The sequence below is a fragment of the Bactrocera neohumeralis genome, unplaced genomic scaffold, assembly GCF_024586455.1.
Source record: "Bactrocera neohumeralis isolate Rockhampton unplaced genomic scaffold, APGP_CSIRO_Bneo_wtdbg2-racon-allhic-juicebox.fasta_v2 cluster11, whole genome shotgun sequence".
NCBI classification, from domain to species: domain Eukaryota; kingdom Metazoa; phylum Arthropoda; class Insecta; order Diptera; family Tephritidae; genus Bactrocera; species Bactrocera neohumeralis.
In genome coordinates this window covers 9,010,422-9,036,470 of record NW_026089624.1, presented here as the reverse complement: position 1 = coordinate 9,036,470, position 26,049 = coordinate 9,010,422, and the positions used below count along the sequence as shown (strand labels likewise).

The following is a 26,049-nucleotide window of genomic DNA, read 5'->3' as shown; positions in this document are numbered from 1 at the left end:
CTTGCTCTACTAAATTTAATATTACCAATAAGCAATGTGAAGTCTCCACAGGCAATACGCACAACAATACAGTTAGTTTACACACAATAAATTTTTGCCTGTCGAGATGCCCCGTTAGGATTCTCTGACAATTATGAATACAGATCACTTGTGAATATACGAAGAAGCTCCATTGCCAAAGTACTAAGAGTTACTATTATATTATACAACAAGGATTTTGTAACTGGTTCTAATAATAACTATGGACATATAATGAATTAAAAAACGGGATTTTCATACTCTATATTTATTTTCTTTATTATTAAAAAAAATTACGTATACTTGTACATACATCAATGTTATCAAGTATAACATTACATTTTATTTTATCAAATGATAATTCAGTTCCTTTGAATGGCTTTAAAATTATAAATACAAATCACGTCAGTTCAATGGTATAAAAATGAATTATTAACAAAAAAACAAAATATCACACTTCAGTTCATTTCGGTAAAAAATAAAAATCTTCTTCTTATAAATTGGCATAGACACCGCTTACGCGATTATAGCCGAGTTAACAACAGCGCGCAAGTTGTTTCTTCTTTTCACTACGTGGCGCTAATTGGATATTCCGAGTGTAGCCAGGTCTTTCTCCACCTGGTCCTTCCAACGGAGTGAAGGTCTTCCTCTTTTTCTGCTTCCCCCGGTGGGTACTGCGTCGAATACTCTCAGAGCTGGAGTGTTTTCGTCCATCCTGACAACATGACCTAGCCAGCATAGCCGCTGTCTTTTAATTCGCTAAACTATGTCAATGTCGTCATATATTTCATACAGCTCATCGCAAAGGACCATAAATCTTTCGCAGTACTTTTCTCTCGCAAACTTTCAACGTCGACTCATCAGTTGTTGCCATCGTCCAAGCCTCTGCACCAAATAGCAGGACGGAAATTATGAGTGACTTATAGAGTTTGGTTTTTGTTCGTCGAGAGAGGACTTTACTTTTCAATTGCCTACTCAATCCGAAGTAGCACCTGTTGGCAAGAGTTATCCTTCATTGGATTTCCAGGCTAACATTGTTGGTGGTGTTTACGCTGATTCCAAGATAGACGAAATTATCTACAACTTCAAAGTTATGACTGTCAACAGTGATGTGAGAGCCAAGTCGGGAGTGCGACGACTATTTGTTTGATGACGGGAGATATTTCGTCTTGCCCTCGTTCACTGCTAGACCCATTTGCGTTGCTTCTTTTTCCAGTCTGGAGGAAGCGGTACTAACGGCGCGGGTGTTGAGGCCGATGATATCCATATGGTACCTTCTCTGTTTAGTTCTGCAGCTCGAATTATTTTCTCCAGCAGCAGATTGAAGAAGTCGCACGATAGGGAGTCACCTTATCTGAAACCTCGTTTGGTATCGAACGGCTCGGAGAGGTCCTTCCCGATCCTGACGAAGCTTTTGGTGTTGTTCAACGTCAGTTTACACAGCCGTATTAGTTTTGCGGGGATACCAAATTCAGACACCGCGGCATAGAGGCAGCTCCTTTTCGTGCTGTCGAAAGCAGCTTTGAAATCGACGAAGAGGTGGTGTGTGTCGATTCTCTTTTCACGGGTCTTTTCCAAGATTTGGCGCATGGTGAATATCTGGTCGGTTGTTGATTTTCCAGGTCTAAAGCCACACTGATAAGGTCCAATCAGTTTGTTGACGGTGGGCTTTAATCTTTCACACAATACGCTGGATAGGACCTTATACGCGATGTTAAGGAGGCTGTGGGGTCTCCCTTTTTGTGGATTGAGCAGAGCATGCTTAAATTGCAATCGTTGGGCATGCTTTCGTCAGACCATATTTTACAAAGAAGCTGATTCATGCTCCTTATCAGTTTTTCGCCACCGTGTTTGAATAGCTCGGCCGGTAATCCATCGGCCCAACCGCCGCTTTGTTGTTCTTCAGACGGGTAATTGCTATTCGAACTTTTTCATGGTCGGGCAATGGAACGTCTGCTCCATCGTAAGCGATTGGGGAATCGGGTTCGCCTTCTCCTGGTGTTGTGCATTCACTGCCATTCAGCAGGCTGGAGAAGTGTTCCCTCCATAATTTAAGTATGCTCTGAGCATCGGTGACTAGATCACCTTTTGGGGTTTTACAAGAGTATGCTCCGGTCGTGAAACCTTCAGTTAGCCGCCGCATATTTTCGTAGAATTTTCGAGCATTACCCCTGTCGGCCAGCTTATCAAACTCTTCATACTCACGCATTTCGGCCTCTTTCTTTTTCTGTCTGCAAATGCATCTGGCTTCCCTCTTCAACTCTCGGTATCTATCCCATCCCGCACGTGTTGTGGTCGAACATAACATTGCGAGGTAGGCAGTCTGTTTTCTCTCCGCTGCGACACGGCACTCCTTCGTACCAGTTGTTCTTTTGCATTTTCCGAAAGCCAATGGTTTCGGTCAATTTGATCACAGTAGTATAATTTTCAGCGTTGCGTTCTTCCTCACATATAAGCGCTTCTTTTAACATACGTACAGCAGATTTTAGTTGAAGCAGAGTTGAAGTGGAGCGACTTAACTGTCATTCACGTCTAGCTCGCTTTTTCTCATTTACAAATTTTTCTATTTAATTATTAGCGATCTTTCTAAAACCAACTGGTTTATTGTTTCTTTTTGGTGTTACCAATGCAGCTGCATTAGTTATTACATCGTTAAATTCTCTTATATTTTCATCAATGTATTTATTTTGAAATCAATATTGATGTGACTGCTGATATATTTTCTGTACTTCAACCAGTTTGTTTTATGAGATGTTAGAGAAAATTTTGGCCAAAATATTATGGGCTGTTCGTATGACTTTATTTGTGAAGGTGAATGATCAGATGATAAGTATGTATAGTACACGTATCAGCTGTGATAAGCAATCTATCTATATTTTTGACTACAGCAAAATCTATCAAGTCTGGTATTTTTGTTCTACGAGTATCACTGTGCCAGTATGTCGGCTTACCAGGAGATATTATTGCCAGGTTATTATGCTTATTCATCATAGTGTAGGACAGCTGTCATCCTTTCGGATTAATAAGACGTGAGCCCCAGTACGTGTGTTTTGGGTTTTAATCTCCACCTACTAGAAATCTTTGATTACAAAAAAGTCTTGAAATTCGCTATATGTAATTTTAAAACGAGGTAAGCAGTATATATATATTATATATTATATTATATATATTTTTTTAAGGATATTGTTGTAGCTTGTAACTGTGCTGTAGCATGAGATTCTAGAGCACAGTGGTTTTTCCGATTTCTAACCAACACTGCAGTGCCACCATGCGCTTCTCCATCCGGATGATTTGTAACATAGCGCCTAAATCCTGGTGTATTGAAATTATTTTTATTTGTAAGATGAGTTTCTGATATAAGCATTACATCTATATGTTTTTCAGAAATCTAATAATCTCTAATTTAAGTTGGTAAACACCGTTAGCGTTAAATATACAGATATTTAGTACGCTCATTTCTTACTTAATAAATTTTGCAGCATTTGATTTTGTGATTTTATTAGATCTTGGATCATGTATGATTCAATCATACTGTGTTAGATTTAAAATCATAGTTTCTATACCTCCATTTGGAGGATTTTGCAACAGTTTGTTCAGTGTTGCCTTTCACTACATTTGCATAGCTTCCATGCGTAGTATTATTCTAAAAGATAATAGGATTTGAACATTTGTCTGAGGTTGCCATAAACTCATTACTGCGAGAAATTCGATTTCAAATCTTTATATACAGAACAACCTCTGTAGTTAGCAATGTGATTTCCTCCACAATTGCTGCGTTTTTTATTTAATTCGTCTTTCCTAAGGGTGCATTTAGAAGTGGGATGTAAATCACCACAAGCCACACAAACACTGTGTAGAGATCTATATGATTTGATATGCCCATATTCTTGGCAGTTAGTACATTGTACCTTCTTTTATGTGGTCCTTCAACTGTTACTCTACGATGCAGCAAATATTTCAAATTACAAACTCCGTTCCAAAGAAAACAGGACTTTTTGAATCTAGCGCCCCCTGGTGGCACCATCTATATGTCGACTAGTGCGTTAGAGTCTGCTATCTTCATCGATTGTCCAGTGAGAATTTCACGACATTTCATCAATTAGAAGTGAAATTATTGCGTTTTAAGTGTCAGTATGTTTGTGTTATCGGTGCGAAAATGAGCTTCGAACAAAGGGCCAACATTAAATTTTGTTCTAAAATTGGTGAAACTCTTACCGTAACGTTTCAATTGATGAAACAAGTTTATGGCGATGATTGCCTATCCGGTAGCAGAGTGCACGAGTGGTTTCAACGTTTTCAAAGTGGTCATGAGGACATAAATAACGATCAACATGTGGGCGAATCAAAATCAGTGATCACCGGAAATTCCATTGAAATTGTGCGTGAATTCATCAAAAATCAGCCGAAGTCATCATTGAATTTCATGGAAATGGAATTGAACATCTTCAAAACATCGACTTATCGCATTTTGACCGAACATTTGAGCTTACGAAAGGTGTGTGCACGGTTTGTTCCGCACAAATTACGACGACCGATTATTTGACCAAAAATCACATTTTAACCATTAACCACTCCCCGTATTCACCTGATATGGCACCGTGCGACTTCTTCCTTGTCGGAAAAATGCATTTTTCTATAAAAGGAAGGAAGGAGGAAGACGTAGAGGCCATTCAAAAGGCTTGCACCGGCATACTGGCGGCCACACCGGCCAACGAGCTAAAACACTCGTTCGACATGCTTTTAGACCGTGCAAAAAGTTGTATTGATGCAAAAGGAGACTATTTTCAATCAAATAAATTGATTTTTGATAAGTTGAAAAATCCATTTGTTCTGTTTTTTTTTAAGTTCTGTACATTTGGAAGGCACTTTGTATATTAAGGATGTGTTTAATTTTTTTAAGTTGACTAGAATTCGGCAACAATTCAATTTTAAACATTGACTGTGGTACTTTGTTTCTTTTAAATATATCTAGAACAATTTTCTTGTTTTTATTCGACAGAAATTCAACAACTTCCATAAAACTTTTTTCAGTGTAGGACTGAATTTTTGTTTCATCTATATTGCTTTTTTCAAAGGCACTATATGAAAATTATTAGTACCTACAATTTCACTTAATGTAGCAACAAGAGCATTTGAGCTCCGCTCCCGCAAGTAGATTGGAGGGGGTTTGGCATTCACGACTGTGATGGTACCCTTTGCATCGTCGTTAGGCTCTTTGCTCAATAAGGCAAATCTTTTGCCATTAAGAATTTCTGGCTTTTTACTATTTGGCGTGTCGGTTGAAATTTTTTGGTACTGACTGCTGATTTAATAGAACTCGTTTTCCTTTTTACATAAATGTAGCGATCAATACCAATATGAACTGATTTTCCTTTTTTGCTTGGTACATTCTCACCTTGCATTATGTTTTCTTTCGCTGTCCGGGTGCTTTCGGGTACCTGCACAATGGCTGCTATCAGTGGATTTGTTGTTGCCCGATTGCTGTTTACTGCTGCCTCTGCTGACTGCGATTGCTTGGTTTCATCATCATATTATTTAAAGAATGCATACGGTTTTGCTGGTGAAGATGCGAAGCTCTCATTATTGTTTGTTTTGTTTTGTTTTTTGTTTGGTGCACTATTTATTAATATTTATTATTAATAGTTTGTGTACACTGGTTTTTATTTGATTGTTTTGTTTATTAATTTATTATTATTGGTTGTTTCCTTTTGGCAAAAATCAGAATACGCGAAGCGAATTCAAAAACACATCCGTACACCTTGAACACTTTTTCTTCTATCTTAAATATGCTGAGTATTTTGTTTTGAATATTTATACCTGTTGATTTCTCGAAGTCCATAGACCAAAACTATGTATTTTAAATTGGAACTGTCGAAAAAATGAAGCGTTGTGCGTAAAAAGTTTTCTATGGTTACAGAAGCATTTCCTTCATCAGCAACAAAATACGATTTAACTTCGTTTTTCTTCTCCTCAGCCATTTTATAAATCCTCCGAGAGATAGTAGATGCATTAGGAATTAGGTCATGTATATTAACATTTAATTAACATTTCCACCGTATTTCGATCCAATTTCAATAAAAAAAGTCTGCTTATTTTTCAAAACCAGATCCTTAAACGGCAATAAAAGGACGGCAATCTTCTATTATCCATTGTGAACAGACATTGATAGCGCATTCCTTGTCTTCTTGGCTTAAGTTTCACATAACCACATCCTGTCCAGAAGTGTTAGCGAAGCATTTGTGACACATCAAATTACTGCTTTGCTTGCCATTAAACTCCAACAAATGCTTGCATTTTCGACTGTAAACAAACTCTTCCAATGTACTTCCATCGCTTTTTTTATTTCAGCATACACCCTCCAAACTGCACTTTTACCTCGTGTCTGCGTTAATTCATACTTAATTACCATTATCAATGTTCTCTCTTATTCTATTTTGATCAGTCATGATTTTTTAACCCTTTGTACTCCGCACTATTTTAGACGTTGACAATAAGCTACTCAGCAACTTTATAACAGAAACAAGCATTTACTAACCTTAACTTATTATAATTTTAGAACTAAGTATCGTTATTTCATTGTTATTACTAATTCACAAGATGTTATTTACCAAAATTCACCAAACAATTTATTCACTAAGAACGAATCACGTTTCCGCTTTTCTCACTCTTAGACCTGTGTACTATTCAATGCAGCGATAATGGGATACGCAACTTATACGGGACGGCGAAAAAAATTTACCTCTGACAAAACATTGAAAAAAGCAAATAACAACTAACCGATAAATATACATTTGATCTCGCATACATATTAACGCTGCATTGTGCACATCGCTGCAAAGTTGACAAAGTTTCTATGCATCGACATCTCGCGGCAACGTCGGCTATGTTTACACTTTTGTTCATTTTGCAGTGCTTTATTATTCAAAATTGACTTATACTCTTTTCAAGTACATACTACGATTTTTTGATTGGGCTGTATTTCCATAGCGTGGAGTATTTAAAATGGGATAAATCGAAAAACTGTGAAAATATACTATATATTACGTAAAAATATAAAATAATTGGGTGGCAGGATACAGGAGTTTATATAAATGGTAATTTTTTAATTCAATACCATATATGTATACAAGAAAAAATAAATAAATGAAATAAATTTTGAGAGTCGCCAATGAGCCACTTTGCGCTTTTTTTAAGAAGTAAACATCAGAAGATTCTTCAATTTCTAGGCATCATGCAAATACGGAGTTTCCAGGCTATTTTTCTTTTAAATTTGATTGCAACTTTTTTATTAAATTTTGTTTCAAATTCTTTTTTGTTATTCTCGAACATTTGAAAAGAAGATTCATATGAAAACGAATTGTGGTTGAAAGAGGCGCACAGGAAAAAAATGGCAGAGTTATGAACGAAAGCACTTGACATCGCGAAACGTGCGCGTTCCTTATGAATAAATTTGATTTCGTTGTAATATTAAATACTAGGAAAATATGCACAGCTTGCTCGAATCTTATTGGTCAATGACGGTGCGTTTGTGCCTTTTTTGTCGCTTGCTGGAATTTTTGATTTTTTACAAACGGCATAATGAGGGACATACTTGTAAGTATGTACATTTTTATGTATGTACACTACGATATAAGTTAAAAAAAAAGAGTTAGGGTAAATTTCGGAATATTTAAAGCTGAAAAAACGTTTTTGTAATTTTGTTAAGTATTAGTTCATGTATGCTTAAATAAAGCCAGGTGGAGCGTGCTAAGTATGCAATTTATTTGTAAATATGTACAAACATATGTACTCGTATTCACGCAAAATCAAGATTATTTTTAACACCATCCACTTTTAGGTAAATTTAGCACTTTACATTCAATCGAAACAAACAGACTACACTAACGGCTATTTCTCTTCAGCCCGAAATTCTAAAATTTCACCAAATTTGAATTTACAAACCATACATATGTGGTTTATTGCCATACGGACGTGATTTATAGAACACAACATAAAATATATTATTTTCCCGAATCAACTTTATAAATAATAGTTTCAAATACAATTTTTATTTTTTTAGTATGAACGTTTTTTATTTATCAAAAATGTCAAAACTTTGGCATCTTTGTATTTTTAACAAATATGAAGATCTTACTTACACATAGAAAATTAATTGAAAATGGGATTATCATCTCAAATAATGTTTGAACTTTTTCATACCACTGTAGTTATTCCGCTATTTTTTATATGTCATGTTCTGTTTGGTTTGTTATGAATATTTCTGCGATGCATTTATCAACGCGATTTTCTCTTTTGATATTACAAATGTGCCTTGCACGGTGTGCCCAAAAAAAACAGCCTTGTTCACTAACACCAACCAATATAATTAATATTTATATGTGTGTATACAAAAATTTTACCCTGACAGTAGCTGTGTGAAGTTATTTCGTTTTTTTAAATTAAAAAAAATATTAAAACGATATATGATTTGAAATATAATTTTTATACTTATATGAATTTATTTGACTTTTAACATAAAAATATAAAAAGTATGTCCGTCCGTCTCTTGGTTCCAAGCTACCCACCGATTTCAGCCAAATCGGTTCAGCTGTTCATGAGCTATTTATTTAAAAAGGTCTCCGTTAGGATCTCCAGGACTAATACCAAATCCAAAAAATCGAAAATTGTGATTATGAAAATCGAAATTGTTGAAATATGCAATTAGCGCAAATACAGTAAGTTTTAACAATATATCAAAAATCAAACTTCAATTCAATTGAATTGTTCCCTTTTTGTAATTTTTGGTATGTATTTTTTATGTCCGTATATTTCCCACAGCAAAAATCATAAACATCTACCTGATACATGAAGTACTAATTTTACGCTTCACTGTGACGAAAATTTTAGTTTTTCCGCATCGCTTGCACTAGGATTTTACGAATTGTAAATAGTTCGACTATGGCACCTAGGTACGTGCACATTCAAGCATGTATGCATGATATTGTAATTTGTACATAAAATTTTGGCCGAGTGCTTTCTACTCGAGGCCTACTTTGGTTGAATAAATTGTGCACTGTGCGCATTCAATCAGTTTGGCGTAGAGCTCGCTCATTTGTGTTGCTCCAATAGCCACAGCAACAGCGGCTAATTCGAGAGTGGCTTATTCATAGTTTAAATTTGGCAGATCTGTAATTTGTTGTAAGTTAAAGTAAGTATATGCGTATAAAAATTGATAACAATTTTAGTTCATAAATATTAAAATATAGAAAATTTGGGTGCTATTGTAATCCTTACCATGAAAATAATACATACATATGTGCGTTAAACTAACGATATTGTGGTACGTAAAAAACGATTTGATTTTTGCCTACATACTGTAAACGCAGTTATGTAAGTTTTTAAGCAGTAAAGCTACTTAAAGAATTGCGGACAACCGGGCGTATTAGTAATCAGTTATATTCTGAAGTCTACATACAAGTACATAAATAGATATTTAGTACCTACATGCGGACAATGTTATTATTAACATATAATTAGCATTATAATGAGTGAAAGAATAAATTGTCATGATAAATTCCAATCCACATACAAAAATAAACATCGACCTACATATATGTCTATTCTTATATACATATCTGTATAATTATGTACATACATCGCGACAGGCATTCAGAAAGGTATCAAATTTTACAGAAGATCGACATCGTTTCACTTGCCTTCCATAAATATAGACAATTTTTACCTATATATGCATTTAAGTTTGTGTATACCTGCTTTGGTATATTTAAATAAAACGTTGCTCGATATTGCAGATATTTGGGATACATATATATATTTTATTAGTGTAAGGTTTTTAAGGTAAAAAAATACATTTTTTACGAATTTATTTCTTAAATATCTATTGAGTAATTTTATTCAGATCGTTTGTACATTATAGAGTATACTTTTGACAACCTATGGTAATTTTTTCATGCAGCGAGTTTATTTCTTAAATACCGATTGAGTAATTTTATTCGGATATTTTGTACATTATAGAGAATACTTTTGAAAATATATTTTAATTTTTTCATGCAGCAATATTGAAGCATAAGCCCGTAACAGCTTTTTCCAGAACGTCTTGAGAAAACAAACACTTTGCGGTGTTCACCGTTACTCGGCTGGAAATTATTCGAGAATAAAAAACCAAGAAAAATGAGTCAAATTTTAATCAAATCTTCCCCCCAAAGTCCCCCAGTAATTTTTTTTCATTTAAAAATTTTTGACATTTAAAGTGAAAACTGTTATTTTCCATTAAAACATTCCGCCATTTTGTGGGTGGAAAACACCCTTAATGTAAAAAAAATCTAAAGAACGATTTATATGTCAAAAATGTGTACAAAGTTTGAAATGAATCGGTTAAGTAGTTTTGAAATGATCACGGACTTTGAAAAAGTAGTTTTGAGAAAACCTCGTCTAAATTTTATAAACTAAAAACGTGACAAAAACCGACCGAATAAAATTACTCAATCCATATTAAAGATATAAATTCTTTACCTTAATATCTCTTAAACCACAGCATTTATTAAACCATAGCAATATCCACATTTTGCTGCACTACATTTTCAAAAAAGCGAATAACGGTTTAAAGGAAAGCAAACAAATTTATTTTAAAACACATCTTCAAATCTAAGTGTTTTTCTAAAAACAGGCTTCCAATAATATCGACGGTAATCCCGTGAAAGGCGATAGATGTGGGCGGTTTTAGTGGAGAAAAGGACGTGTTCAAAATTTCAAAACGATATATAAAAAACGAGGGACTAGTTCGCGTACATATATACACTCAGACGGACGGACATCACCAAATCCGGGGCCGTCGTCCCGGGCGCACATATATCATTGTAATTTAAAGTTGAAGCAGTTTCACATTCTATTGAGAGAATCGCAAGATTGGAAAGTCTACTCTGACTCATGGTCGATCTCAAATAAGATTTGATCAATTTAAGTTTGCTAAAAGAACTTTCACAAGATGCAACTGATACAGGTATAGTGAGTAGTATTCTTAAAGCTGTCATTAACGTCTTGTAGGCTTCCAGTCCAATTGAAGAAATGTATAATAAATAAAAATGGGTTTTTTCAATGGCTTGTAATAAGATGTCTTGTAAATTTACTATCAATTTCCTCAAAAACCGTATTGTGAGAATTTTGGAACTTCAGAATTTGCGTGGCTTCTAGTTCCTTAATTTTATATAATTAATATCAAAGATATTTTGTAAAAATTCACCATTGTTCGAACCACCTCGGCCCCGGGCGCCTGAAGTTGTAGCTACGCCGCTGGTCATATAGTTGTGTTTCGATATTTGCCTTGACGTTTCTACTATAATATAGGTAATTAGTTATATAGCCAATAAGCTTAGTTATAGTTAAAATTTGCCAAATTTGAAATTTGGTATAAATTGCAAAAAGATGGTGTGAGATATGAGAATGGGCGATGTCAGTCCCATATTACAGATGAACTGATGAGCAAGTAAATTCAAAAATTCGTTTTTGTCACAAGTCTTTTTAAGTTGATAATAATATCCATATTGAATTTTAGTTATAATTGGTTTTGTCCATATCCAAATATTCATTACAGGTATATATGTACCTCGAAACTTATATTGCCGGCTGTATATGAATAATTTTTGTACATTACGAAATGTAATAGAGGAATACTTTTGCATAAATTGTTGTTTCACATGCAGTACTGATATGATTGGGCAATAGTCGCAAGATTCCAGTGAACCAGAGTGCTCTTATAAATAGCTAGTAAGTCAAATTTTAAGATAACATGGTTCGTGCAATGTGTAACTCCAAAACGAAGTGAACATTGTTTAATAGTCTGTCTTATATTTGATTACGGTATTCTAAAAATAAATTACAACATAGAGAATGCTGGCATGATGAGCCATGTTTTCGTATAATATCTATGTCAATGTACTTCAGAGAATTTACAAACTCATTACATTGTTTACATACTTGTATGTATGTATATACCTTGGAGAATTCAAGATAATTCATTACTAGAAAATTGAGCATTTCCCAAAAAATGTATTTGTGTGAAAATGGTGTTTTATTTTCCTTCAGGCATGAATATTATTTCCTCCAAGCAGACGATGTGTTTTTAAAGAATTTCTGGGTTCGATTTATTTTTGACTTCTACCGACTTATTTATCCTGTTGAATTAAAAACATGTGGATAGCTGTTACTATGATTATAGTCTCATATTTTTTTTCGAAGTATATGCTGTTATTGCTATATATGACAATCATAATCGCCTTTTATCTTACTATTTGTATTATAATAACTTAAAGTTAACTATTAGAAATCAGTACTAATGAAAATTTGTTCATGGCACGATTTCAGAAGAGACATCAAACCGTTTTCAAAGTTGAGAAGCAATTCTTAGTAAATATGTCTACAAGCTCAACCACGTCCTTGGCTTTGACAAAAACTACACGCAAAGTGACGAAAAAGTCAACATTCAAATCGTCTAAAAGCCACAATGTTGAAGACGCAATTACCGTTGATTTTAATAACAGTATTATCGACGGAGTCGACGGCAGCTGTGTAGAGAATGCCAGTTCGCCGGTTAAAGTTAATAAGAAAAAATTTCCCGGCGTTGGTACAACAAGCTCTGTGTCCAGTTCAACAACCACCAAAACTAAAATTTCCGCAAACATAAAAGAGCAGGCCGAGATCCTGCAAAATGAAAACGTTGCAAGCGTCGAATGTAATCAAGAGATAGCGACAGCCAAAGGCAAAAAGAAAGCAAAAAGTAAGAAAAGTAGAAAAGGTGAAACGGATCATGAGAATATATCGGTGGTAAGTTGGAAAGCTTTAATAATAAAACGGAACTAGAATTTTTATTAATTCTTTCAATTTGTGTATACATCTTTAGAATAATTTTAAATTAATCAATTGCTTAAGTAATTTTTACGAATTTATGTACATTTTAATTAGTTTAGAATAAGTTATTTCATTTGATTAGCATAGGTCCAATTAAGTAAGAGCCGACTACTCCAAGCTTGGCTAAGTATTTGATCAGAAACCAAATATTCATATGATTCCACAATACCAGTTTAGCGCACATCTTTAGACTTGATTAAGTTTATCAAATGGTTAGAGAAAATTACTAGCTAATATTTGATTTAGTTTGAATAATGGTTAATTGAATTTTTGTTTTTAGAAATCCAGCTTTAGCAAATTCGATGCTCTGCAGAAGCGCAATTTAATTCATGTACGTTCAAGTGACGCTGGTAAAGCACAAAAAAAGTTCAGTGTAAGCATTCATTCATGTCTAACCCAACCATGTAACAAAATCACCTTTCTCAAACAAATTAAATGTTTGTTTTATTTAATCTCTAGTGATATTATCATTTGGCTAATAAAAATGTTTAAATACTCTCGCATTACACGAATGTACTACATATACTATACATTATAAAATCTTGTTGTTGCAAAAAATTGCTAAACCTTAACTGAAATAACTATAGGAAATGTTTTCACTATCAACGAATTCAAATGGTTTTGCATTTAACTAAAATATTTTCGAAATATGTTTAGTATTGAAATCTTACGAAACGAAAATGCATTTTTTATAAATGGAGAGAATGAAACTTAAAACGTTTTAAGGATTCTCGGCCCATGTTCGGCCATTGTTTTTAATAATTTCCGTAAATTACAATACCAAAAATTGGGGGTCGATTTCCACAAGCTTCTCTTGAGGCGAATTTTTCATTCGCTATGGATAGGAATAGGTATTAATTGTTTGGAGCCAGGTCCGGACTATAAGGTGGATGCTTAAAAACCTTCCTCCGAGGCTTTGGCGAGTCGACGTACATATATGGTTTGACGTTGTCTTGATGGAATACAATTGCCCTCTTATTGACCAAAGCTAGCGTCTTTTGAGCGATTGCTTCCTTCTGATGCTACAATTGCTGTAAGTACAGTTTCGAATTTAAAGTTGGACGTAAGGAAGCAGCTCATAGTAGATGCTCCCTTGTCAAACATACTAAACACATCGCAAAACCTTCCTGGCGGTCAATCACCTATTGCGCCGGCTCACCGCTCTTCGACCATGGCAATTTTTACTTAGCGTTGTCATAACTGACCAGTTTTCATCTTCAGTAACAACCCGCATTAGAAATTTTGTTGCGATTCATATGCACCGATTCAAAGATTCGGTCGATGAAATTTTTGTCTTAACTGGTGTGCCACGTTTACCTGTTCGAGGCAGACATTGCTCTATATAAATTCACCTAGGTTATAACCATGTGGGAATTTATTACAGAAGCGGCTCGACCCATTGCTCTTCATTTTCTCTGTAGCTAACCTGTCATAGAACTCTTGGGTTGATTATCTTCTGACTGCTTCTCAGAACCCTAAACAAGACAGCTGATCAGGCTGAGTGAATACATCAGCAGTCCCTTCCTTGTCTTATCTTTCTGTACCGCTATCCGCTTATGATTTTCGCACTGAACCAGAAGTTCTGCGATATATCTGTTGCGAATTTTTCGGAAAGACTGATCTCTTATTCCAACATTCAGGTGTATCTGTATCTTCGTAATTTCTGTTTCTTGCTCTCCAGGCCCAGGTATTTAAGTAGTAGTCTGTAGAAGCCTGGAAAAGAACACTATTTTATTATTTGTTAGCGATATTTTCTCTGCCACAAAATACTGGCACTGTTCAACACTCTGTTCCCTTATTTCTGCAGTTTATTAGCAGCAGTCCTGACATGAAAAATACATTTTTGGCAGTACCGTCATTCTAATGGTTAATTTTAATAAACAGTTGCTCACATTGAAAGTCGTTCACCAGTAACATAACCCCCATTCTAATGGATTTGAGGGCTTGTGCTGACCCTCCCATTGGTATGTATGTATTTCGGATTCGGGATAGTTAGATTGATTTTAATATACAAGTACAGTTGCTCACAGTGAAAATGGATCACCTGTAACAATAGCCCTTTAACTGGAAAAAAATTTTGTGAAATTTATATATTATATATGCCAAAAGCTTTCGTGAATTTGATAATTTCAATTTATTTTACTTACAAACATATGAAAACATATTTTAATAAATCTTTTTATTAAAATAAGTTTTAAAAAAATAAAAGAAAAATGCATGTAACAGTGAAAATGATCCACCCTATCAGAGCTACGATAGATAACGAAACTTTTTTGGAAACTTATGTTAGTTTAATATGTTTACTTCAATTCACATTCTTGCGCTGAAATTTTTGTTCAATTTATTAATAAAATAGTTCAGTTCTTAATTTCAAGATGGGCCGCCATGCTACAATTGAGTAGCGAAATTTAATTATTGAACATTATAAAAATGGAATATCTCAATAAAGCATTGCCAAAGTTGTTGAAAATCACGAACAATAGTTGGTTGGTTTAAAAAAGAAAATCGACTTATAAATAAGCCGAAAATTAACCAAAAAAAGTTTTTCAGTGGCCGTCAAGAGAGGTGGATTGCCAAACAAAGCAAGATTGATCTACTGAGTGCACCAAATGACATGGTAGAGAAACATTTTAAAATAAATTGTAGCGTTGACACTATTCTAAGAGTCTTTAGCGAAATGATAGAATTGCAAAATAGAAACCATTTGCTAGCAAGAAGAATAAAAACTTGAGTTTGCAGTTTTCCCATAATTTCATTGGGAAATTTTTTCTTTCTTGAACCAAATGACAGCAAATGCAATATTTTTGGATCAGATGGGTTTGGAGAAAACCGATCCGTCTCTTGATTGAGTTTTCTTTTTAGATATTTGCGACCGACAGTTAAGCACGGTGCCGGCTATGTGATGATCTGAGGTGCTCGTTCAGCTGCTGGTGTTGGTGAATTCCACTTTATCGAAGGGATTATGGACAAATATCATTATCCAAATACTTAAAAAAAATATCTTAAACAAAGTGCCGAAAAACTTTATATCGGGTGATTTTTTAAGAGCTTGATAACTTTTTTTAAAAAAAAAACGCATAAAATTTGCAAAATCTCATCGGTTCTTTATTTGAAACGTTAGATTGGTTCATGACATTTACTTTTTGAAGATAATTTCATTTAAATGTTGACCGCGGCTGCGTCTTAGGTGGTCCATTCGGAAAGTCCAATTTTGGGCAACTTTTTCGAGCATTTCGGCCGGAATAGCCCGAATTTCTTCGGAAATGTTGTCTTCCAAAGCTGGAATAGTTGCTGGCTTATTTCTGTAGACTTTAGACTTGACGTAGCCCCACAAAAATAGTCTAAAGGCGTTAAATCGCATGATCTTGGTGGCCAACTTACGGGTCCATTTCTTGAGATGAATTGTTCTCCGAAGTTTTCCCTCAAAATGGCCATAGAATCGCGAGCTGTGTGGCATGTAACGCCATCTTGTTGAAACCACATGTCAACCAAGTTCAGTTCTTCCATTTTTGGCAACAAAAAGTTTGTTAGCATCGAACGATAGCGATCGCCATTCACCGTAACGTTGCGTCCAACAGCATCTTTGAAAAAATACGGTCCAATGATTCCACCAGCGTACAAACCACACCAAACAGTGCATTTTTCGGGATGCATGGGCAGTTCTTGAACGGCTTCTGGTTGCTCTTCACCCCAAATGCGGCAATTTTGCTTATTTACGTAGCCATTCAACCAGAAATGAGCCTCATCGCTGAACAAAATTTGTCGATAAAAAGCGGATTTTCTGCCAACTTTTCTAGGGCCCATTCACTGAAAATTCGACGTTGTGGCAGATCGTTCGGCTTCAGTTCTTGCACGAGCTGTATTTTATACGGTTTTACACCAAGATCTTTGCGTAAAATCTTCCATGTGGTCGAATAACACAAACCCAATTGCTGCGAACGGCGACGAATCGACATTTCACGGTCTTCAGCCACACTCTCAGAAACAGACGCAATATTCTCTTCTGTACGCACTGTACGCATTCGTGTGGTTGGTTTAATGTCCAATAAAGTAAACTGAGTGCGAAACTTGGTCACAATCGCATTAATTGTTTGCTCACTTGGTCGATTATGTAGACCATAAATCGGACGTAAAGCGCGAAACACATTTCGAACCGAACACTGATTTTGGTAATAAAATTCAATGATTTGCAAGCGTTGCTCGTTAGTAAGTCTATTCATGATGAAATGTCAAAGCATACTGAGCATCTTTCTCTTTGACACCATGTCTGAAATCCCACGTGATCTGTCAAATACTAATGCATGAAAATCCTAACCTCAAAAAAATCACCCGATATTAAGGATACGTATCATTTCTACTAAGACACTGATCTCAAATATTCGGCTGGAATCGTTAAAAAATGGCTGCTACTAATGTGGACAAAATAAATAAAACTTTTTAATTTGAATTCTGCGCGAAAGGTTTTAAAGGAAAAAATGATATATTTTTATTAAATTTAATGACATATTATTGTACAACTTTTGAAGTATATTATCCGGTAACGTGTTATAATGTTCCACTTTTTTTCAAGGCGCTTCTGGAGATTCACCGGCACAGGCTTATTTATTAATATTTTTCATTGAAAATTTTTTCTAATATACTTCAAAAGTTGTACAGTAATATGTCACTTAATTTAATAAAATTATATTACTCATATCGCCGCAAAAAACACCAATATATCTTTTTTTTTTGCCTTTAAATCTTAAATGTGCCGTTTGCGTAAAGTTATTCGTAAAAAGTGGTCAGAATTAGTGGCCGACAAATCTTGATTTTTACACCACGATAATGCACCGTCACAAACTACATTGATTATTGGTGAGTTTTTCTCCAAATTTTCAACCAATATCGTACCGCAATCACCGTGTTTGCCTGATTTCAGCAAACTTAAACTACCGCTCCGGGCAAATTGAAGACGTTAGACGTCAATCGCGCATTGAAGGCTATTCCGGAAATTTACTTTAACAACTCTTTCGAGGATTGGAAAAAACTTTGGAACAAGTATATCGGGGTCAAAGGGGATCACTCTGAGACATAGTTTTTGAAGAATAAATTAAGAATTGTAAAATTATGAACAAAGTTTCACTATTTTTTCTCATATTAGTATTATATTATTGCCCCAGAGTGATCAAAGCCTCTCTCCAATCACCGGATATAAAATTAATTGAAATTGGAAGGACACACAGCATATTGAGCAACGGTGACTAAAACAACATCCGCGCCGTTAGTTCTGCTTTCTCCAGGCTGGACAAGGAAGCACAGAAAATGGGTCTGGCAGTGAACGAGGGCAAAACCAAATATCTCCTGTCATCAAACAAACAGTCGTCGCACTCGCGACTTGGCTCTCACGTCACTGTTGACAGTCATAACTTTGAAGTTGTAGATAATTTCGTCTATTTAGGAACCAGCATTAGCACCACCAACAATATCAGCCTGGAAATCCAACGCAGGATTGCTCTTGCCAACAGGTGCCACTTCGGACTGAGTAGGCAATTGAAAAGTAAAGTCCCCTTTCGACGAACAAAAGCTAAACTCTATAAGTCGCTCATAATTCCCGTCCTGCTATATGAGGCAGAGGCTTGGACGATGACAACAACCGATGAGTCGACGTTACGAGTTTTCGAGAGAAAAATTTTGCGAAAGACTTATGGTCCTTTGCGCATTGGCCACGGCGAATATCGCATTCGATGGAACGATGAGCTGTACGAGATATACGACGACATTGACATAGTTCAGCGAATTAAAAGACAGCGGCTACGCTGGCTAGGTCATGTTGTCCGGATGGATGAAAACACTCCAGCTCTGAAAGTATTCGACGCAGTACCCGCCGGGGGAAGCAGAGCAAGAGGAAGACCTCCACTCCGTTGGAAGGACCATGTGGAGAAGGACCTGGCTTCGCTTGGAATATCCAATTGACGCCACGTAGCGAAAAGAAGAAACGACTGGGGCGCTGTTGTTAACTCGGCTATAATCGCGTAAGCGGTGTCTACGCCAATTAAGAAGAAGACTTAAACAAGCTTTTTTGAAAGAATGGGATGAAATAAATCCGGAATATACCAAAAACCTAGTGAAGTCGCTTTAAGTGCATTATTCGCCAAACAAGATGTGCAACCAAATATTAGTAATAAGTTTTATAATACTTTATGTAATAGCAAAGGTAGGATGGGCCACCAAATATTAGTAATAAGTTTTTTAGTACTTTATGTAATAGTTGCTGAATGGTCCATTTTCACTGTGACATGCAATTTTCTCCTATTTGGTTAAATTCACATTTTTATGAAAAATGTAAATGAATTAATAAATGTTTTGTTGTATTTATAGTTCTAATAAAGTGAACTCACCAAATTCACCTAAATTTGTTTTATTTATAATGATTTTGCAGATTTTTTGCAGATAAAAGCGTCTGTTTACAGATGGACCATTTTCTCTGTGAACCACTGTAAATGTTTCGAATATAGGAAGTAGTAGTAAAGTAATGAAGCTAAGTGAACCCAAGAATGAGTAAGTAAAATTTTTCACACACATTTAATTATTTCAAAAAGTGAGAATGTATAATGTTCAACTATATACGAACTTAACACTTCAATAGTTGTTTTTAACGTTATAACAGTAAGAAATGTATTTGCCGTTGCAGAATCCACAATGTGATAAGGAAATCAACTGTCACCTTTGCTCCAAACCTGTTTACAAAATGGAGGAAATCAAGGCCGAAAAGAGCATTTATCATAAGAATTGCTTCCGCTGCCGTGAATGTAATAGACAACTGAAGTAAGTTTTTCTACTCATTTCATAAGTATATACAAATTTGTCTAACTCAGTTGTTCACTATATACTATATACTAACAGTGATAAGAATAATTGAGCTGATTCCTCGTATTATTATTATCATAGGGTCGACAACTATCAAAGTCATGAGGGAGTCCTATACTGCATGGTGCATTTCAAGCTATTGTTTTGCCCGAAATGTGTAGAAGATTCTGAGACCGATTCTCCAAGTAAGCCGGAATTAATCGTTAGAGAAAATCAACCACTTGAGTTACCTCCAGATGTTGTAAGAGGTATATTAACCAACAAATTTTTTAAACGTTTTTCATGAAAGCACAAAGTATATTAATGTTTTATTTAATTTTTTTTGTTTACAAAAAACTAGCTTCAGACAAACCTAATCTCGGCTTGGAAGAATTACGACAGTTTAATGTTCGCTCAAAATTTCAAGTTTTTGAAAATGCAGCAGGACAGGAACAAGAAAAGTATCGTGAGGAGCGAAGCCCTGTTAAGCACACCAATTCGATATTATCCAAAATAGCGAAACTGAAAGCACAAGGAATTAGTTCAGATCTAAGTTTAAAAGCGATTGGCGATAAACAGATAAACAGTGTGAGTGATTACTCACCGAAGGGCAACAGTGATGTAAGCGACGCAGAAATTGAAGAAAATATAAGCGATGCAGAAGTTGAAGAAAATATGAGTGAAGATTATGATGCAGACCTAGTTCGCTCAAAGAAACGAACACAACGTGAACGACCAGTCGGACTTGGTCATGCCATGTACGATATAAAAATGAGGTTTGAGAAGGGACACATGATGTCCAAAGAGGAGCGGCGGGAGGAACGTAAACACGAAATTCAAAACATACGTTCACGGCTCTTCATGGGAAAACAAGCTCGTATCAAAGAGATGTACCAACAAGCTGTCGCTGAATCAGAGCAAGGTAAGTTTATTGATAAAAATATATTCTAGAGTTAAAGGTTCATTAGGGATATGCAAAATTGCATAAAACCTATTCTCCTACCTACAATTGCAATTAAAATGGTTACAAGCCGTTTCGGAGGATTTCGATAACAAACACCGTGACACAGGATTTATATACCATATATTGCATAAATGCATAGATTATGTAAGGTTCATTGTGAATATTTGTGTAAGTTTCTCTAAAAGGTCCTCCTTACGTAAAATTACGTAACTCATGTAAAAAATACGTATATATTCATTTTTGAAGTAGCTTAGAACTGATCCACTGGCTACGTTAAACCTCTTACAAGTTTTACATGGCAGTGTGCAGAATTTCACTTCAAAATCAATAAACCAAACTTTCTTCGCAACTGTGAAGATTTAGTGAAAATAAAGGTTATCGATTTTCTAAAAAAATATATATATATAATATCTCTCAAACTCTAGCACCACATCTCAATGATTTGTTGGAACTCAAGTTGAACATTTATTCACTTCTCTTCTTGTTATATTGCAGCTGTGCTCTATTGTAAAAAATGTGCATGTCAAAGCATAAGTTTATCCATGAAGATACATAGAACAGAATTATCAATAAATGTTAATAATTATGATTTTATTTTGTGTTATTAATAGGAATTACGGCATCCGACAAAAAACTCGTCATAGAGCATGAAGGGGCTGCTCGTTCGCTTAAAGAACGATTCGAAAAAGGAGAAGTATTTAAAAATTCTCGAGATAATAGCGAAGATAGTGCGACATATCACAAGGCTTTACAGAATGAAGATGTTTTTGAATCAGGTAAAAAAAAAACATTTTACAAATATTAGTATTTGTTATGGCAATTTCATTTCAGCGATTAGTAAAAAATCACGCAGCATATTTATGGAATTGGATGCTAATGTGGTTGCTAACAGAAAAAATTTTAACTCACCAAAATCGCTACAAGTAGATAAACTACACGTATATAACGCAAGAGGACAGAATAGCGAAAATGAAAACGAGGTGAGAGAAATGGAATCAACTTAAAAGTCCTGCCATAAGTTCTGTTACAATTTTAGGCTTTTATAAAAATTAAACCATAACTCTTTTTTCAATAGAGTTAATTTAATTTAATAATACATACAGTATCTCCCACTTAATTGACTCCCGGTTAATTAATTTTCCCGCTTACTTAGTCACCTGATAGGTCAAAAATATATATGTAAATTTTCTTGCTTAATTGAATACGGTTAATTGGTTTCCCCACATAAAATATTTCTTTAATTTCCCCCGGTTAATTGCACAGAAAACTTCCGTTGAAAAAACAATCTCTAGTATCCGCATTTGAAAACATAAGTTTATTGGTGAATATGTTTTGGATGGTGCTGATAAGAATAAAGATGATATTTCAAAGCTCTCGTCAATTCTCGAAGTTTTCAAAGACATACAAGAACAGTGTGAAATGGGGAATATGGAATCACATATGATATCACGTAGATTGAACAATGTATAAACAAAAAATTACAAACTTCTTCAATGAAATTTTTAAAAATATAAGTAGTGCAAATGCTGCTTGTAAATTATAATATGAATTGTTTTTGTTCCATAACTTTATTTTTGTTGTAACTATGAATTCTAATTATATAAGTGTATTGTCCTGTTTTTGTTCATTTAAAACAAATTAAATTTAAAAATGCTATTTACATACTATTACTAAAGTACTGTATACTGAATGTATTTAAAGTACTACGGAGCTTAACAAATAAATCAAGAATGTAGCTCTACAAATATCATGTTTAACCAAATTTCATAAAAATTGGCTCGGCTATTTACAATTTAGTTTTTTTGATTTATTGAAGTAATGGGGTTCCACAAAGGTCATGCTTGTAATAATAACATAATAAGAATCGAATCGAATTTCGAATTTCAAGGTGTACAATTTTATTCGGTGTATTGTATTAGAATGTTCTTCTAATATATAGCTTATTGCGGTACAACCACAATTACAAACTTAAAAGTTATAAGAATAGCTTCTTCGGTGATCTTGCTGACGTATATTTTTTACGTTCAAAGTTTAAAATATACTTGTATTTTAAATATCATTACTAAAAACTAAATAAATATTTAAAGTGCACAGACGAATTTATAAAATTGATTAGATTGTCCAATTAAGCAAGATTCTGCGAATGCGTTGGCGATCAAACCACGCGAGGACGACTGTTTAACTTTATGCCATCAACTGCAGACGTTGTAGAAAAGCGATTAGTACACTGCATACAAATGATAATAAAAAATAACTGCAGGTTTTCTTGCGAATTTGTCCACACTGTATGCATTGTAAATTTTGTAACAGAATTTATGGCAAGAGTAAATATATCTTTTGCAATATGTTAAATTAACTTAGGTCGTATCAAGTTAACGTTAGATATTTTGATTCTTAGTAAAATCTGGAAATAATCACTGCCTATATTTTATATTTTTGGAACTTCAGGCTCTATATCCGTCACTTAAATGATCGCTTTTACACAGAATGTCTTAGCTTAAATTTTTGTACACTTAAGATTATTTTGTTAATAGACTTATAATATTCCATAGTATGTTTCTCTGTTTTCCATATCTTCTGGAATGAATATATTTTAACAATTTGATTTTTATACATTTGCTCTGGTAGTTTGTACTTGTTTGTGTAATGTCATTTATATGAAATTCATTGCTTCTATTGGTTTAACCAAAAACAGGACATCGTTAAGTATGATGAGAAACCAGAGGATATAAAAATCGAGACCTCAGAAATAAGTTCGAAATTTAAATTTTTTGAAACATATCGTCCAACCGAGCAAAAAAGAAAGGAATTTCGTATAACTCCGCCAAGGGAGGGAGTTGTGAAAATGCCCACGCCTGAATCCGAAATTGAATACTCAAACGATACTGATAAGCGAGAGGAAGAAACTCACGTACTCGAAAAATCTCACACTACCGCAATGATTTTAAATAAGTTTCGTGAAATTGAACAAAATAGTAGTGGCCAAAAAGCTGTTCCAAGACCCCTGAAGTGTTTTACACCTCCTTTAGATGATGGTATCTGTGTGTATGATGATGACAACAGCACCGACGTAGAATCGCAGGATGAAAACGAAGACTTGGAGGAAGAGGATGACGATGAAGATTACTACTCATCAAGTAGGAATTATAAGTGTTCTCTGGATGACGAGGCTCTCAAGGAGGTGAAATACATGTGATCTACTTTTCTAACTATGTATTACCGTATGCATTCGCAATAGGCAAAAACAGCAGCACGTGCTAAACAACTGCGAGTGAAGTTCGAGAAGTGGGAGGCCAATGAGAAAGAGCGGGAATTGAATGAAGGTCGCATTGATATCTACTCTAACGAAGTATCTGATAACTCAAATATCGAAAGCACAAAAATGTGAGTTTGGACTAAAAAAAAATCGTGGATTTTTTATAAGTTAAAATGTTAATATTAAAACCTTTAGCATACGGGAGCGATTTGAAAATATGAAAAACTCAACACAGACCACTCAACAAGCAAGGCCGCGGTATCAAGTTAACCGTTTCGTGGTAAATAAATGTAAAATATATATGTATTAATGAAAACTTAAATTGCCATTTAGAATTTAACTATATTTCTTTTTTTTTAATTTAGTAAAAACTCAGAAGATCAAGCATCAGTCTATTGAAACTGCTGAATTAGGTAGCTGCTAATGAATATCTGTACTAAATGCTATGAAATAAATTTATAAATTATTATATTTTTATAATGTATTCTTTTATGATGGAAGCAAACTTTTGTCGGCTTCATACAAGGCTTGCCCATACATATAGGCAAGATAGGCAATTGGACGATCGGCATTTTGACTATTTTTTTTTAATATTTTGTTTATTTGTTAATTATTAATTTTTTTTTAATACATAGAGAGCAACATCTGTCAAATATTAAAATATACACGTTCTTATGGGCACAGTTATTTAGACAGCTGCACGACTATACGACAGCAGGTTCTCAGTTGTCGCTCTCGCTAAATTAAACATATTTATAAGTTTGCCGACGACAGTAGTGAGCACAGTAGAGAGGAGTGATGCCACTATTATGTAAAATGTAAAATTATTCAAAGCTCTAAAAAACTTGACGTTATTTTACAAAGAGAAACATAACGTAGCTCTGTTATATCAATTGTAATAACAATTGATAATTTAAAACAAATAAATTTACCTATTTACTTATTTTGTGCATAAAACATTTCACTTTGAACAAAATCATAAAATTTCATTGAAGTGAAAGCTATTAGTATGGCCATAACGAAATTGTACGCATACAAATGGACAGTTGTGTTGTTTTGTGTACATGCCGGCCATTGTTATATCGCTGCCTTCTTACAAATTTTCATGTAGCAGGCTTAACGACGTCATTTACAGTTCACTCAGAGAACTTAAAACAATGAGAAAGTGCAGGTTCAACAGCGAAAATTTGTAAAATTTGAAACGGGGAATTCATCTCATCCCGTGAAATGTTAACATTGTTTGATTTTAGCAGAAGGGAATCTGCAGAATTACAGCTTTATCATTATCAACCAGAGAATATTCTTGATCAACCGGGAAATGAATTCTATTTATGCCATGCGATTTATATACATTTTTATTTTTTTACACTTTTTATATTACATTTTTATCCTTTTTTGTTTTTGTAATTTTTATAAATTTATCTGCATTATAAGTAGGTAACATTTGAAAAACACTTTGATATCTAGAATTTCCTTAGATAATTCATGCAATGCCACGAGGGAATCAAACAAGCATAGAATTGCGTTATGCCGTCGTTCTTTTTTAAACGCAATCAACATTTTTTTCAACCCGGGAAGTGTGTGGACAAATATGCATAGATATGTTTAGAGATCAGTATATCTTGATTTCTTTGACTTGTTTGGCCCAATTAAAAAGTTTCGATAATTAGGAAAATATCAAAACGTTGTTAATATTATACCTATTAAGTAAGAATTATTTCTGCATTTCATTTTTTAAAATTATAATTTAATAAATTAATTAACTATTTAAAAATACATATATGAGTATATCTTCAGATTCTTCTTATTTCCAATAATGTTTTTAATTTTTATTTCTTGCTCATAGACCGACAAGTACTAAAATAAACCAATGCTTACACAGGACATACAAATATACATATATTATTTCTTTAAACAATAGCCGAAGCTCACGTATTGTCAAAGAGTCAATGTGTCGAAGCACTGACGCGACGACAAAGGGTCACAACCTTGTATTGTTGGTAGAAAATCCGAGCTGTGCCGAAAGAAACTAACAATCGATCGCCGATTGTCGCCGCTTCCCTTGCCGTTCAAACAGCTTCGC

At 34.4% G+C, this 26,049-nt stretch overlaps 3 protein-coding genes across 7 annotated transcripts in view; 1 reads left to right on the top strand and 2 right to left on the bottom strand.

The window, feature by feature from the left end:
* The window catches only part of LOC126765696 (uncharacterized), a 624,074-nt gene that overhangs the window by 213,287 nt on the left and 384,738 nt on the right, over positions 1 to 26,049 (bottom strand). The window contains exon 3 of one of the 3 annotated variants that reach the window (XM_050483430.1): positions 8,463 to 9,183. The exons of the other annotated variants lie outside the window; for them this stretch is intronic. The gene's annotated coding sequence lies outside the window, so the exon portion shown is untranslated. Of the gene's footprint in view, positions 1 to 8,462; positions 9,184 to 26,049 lie in introns of those variants that run through there. 3 annotated transcript variants of the gene reach the window in all.
* The window catches only part of LOC126765721 (uncharacterized), a 488,551-nt gene that overhangs the window by 114,727 nt on the left and 347,775 nt on the right, over positions 1 to 26,049 (bottom strand). The gene's annotated exons all lie outside the window — the stretch shown is intronic.
* On the top strand, positions 9,108 to 24,437 carry LOC126765671 (LIM domain and actin-binding protein 1). Of its 3 annotated transcripts, XM_050483307.1 has the most exons (12): positions 9,108 to 9,205; positions 12,379 to 12,837; positions 13,202 to 13,294; positions 19,592 to 19,725; positions 19,849 to 20,015; positions 20,108 to 20,668; positions 21,322 to 21,486; positions 21,542 to 21,690; positions 23,406 to 23,891; positions 23,949 to 24,094; positions 24,162 to 24,256; positions 24,332 to 24,437. In XM_050483307.1, exons 2-12 carry the CDS (start codon positions 12,427 to 12,429, stop codon positions 24,388 to 24,390), a joined length of 2,466 nt encoding a protein of 821 aa, XP_050339264.1. In that variant the 5' UTR covers positions 9,108 to 9,205; positions 12,379 to 12,426; the 3' UTR covers positions 24,391 to 24,437. The 3 variants fall into 3 exon arrangements, with proteins under 3 accessions (XP_050339264.1, XP_050339263.1, XP_050339265.1); XM_050483306.1 differs by lacking the exon at positions 9,108 to 9,205 and having other exon boundaries at positions 13,202 to 13,252; XM_050483308.1 differs by lacking the exon at positions 9,108 to 9,205 and having other exon boundaries at positions 24,162 to 24,246.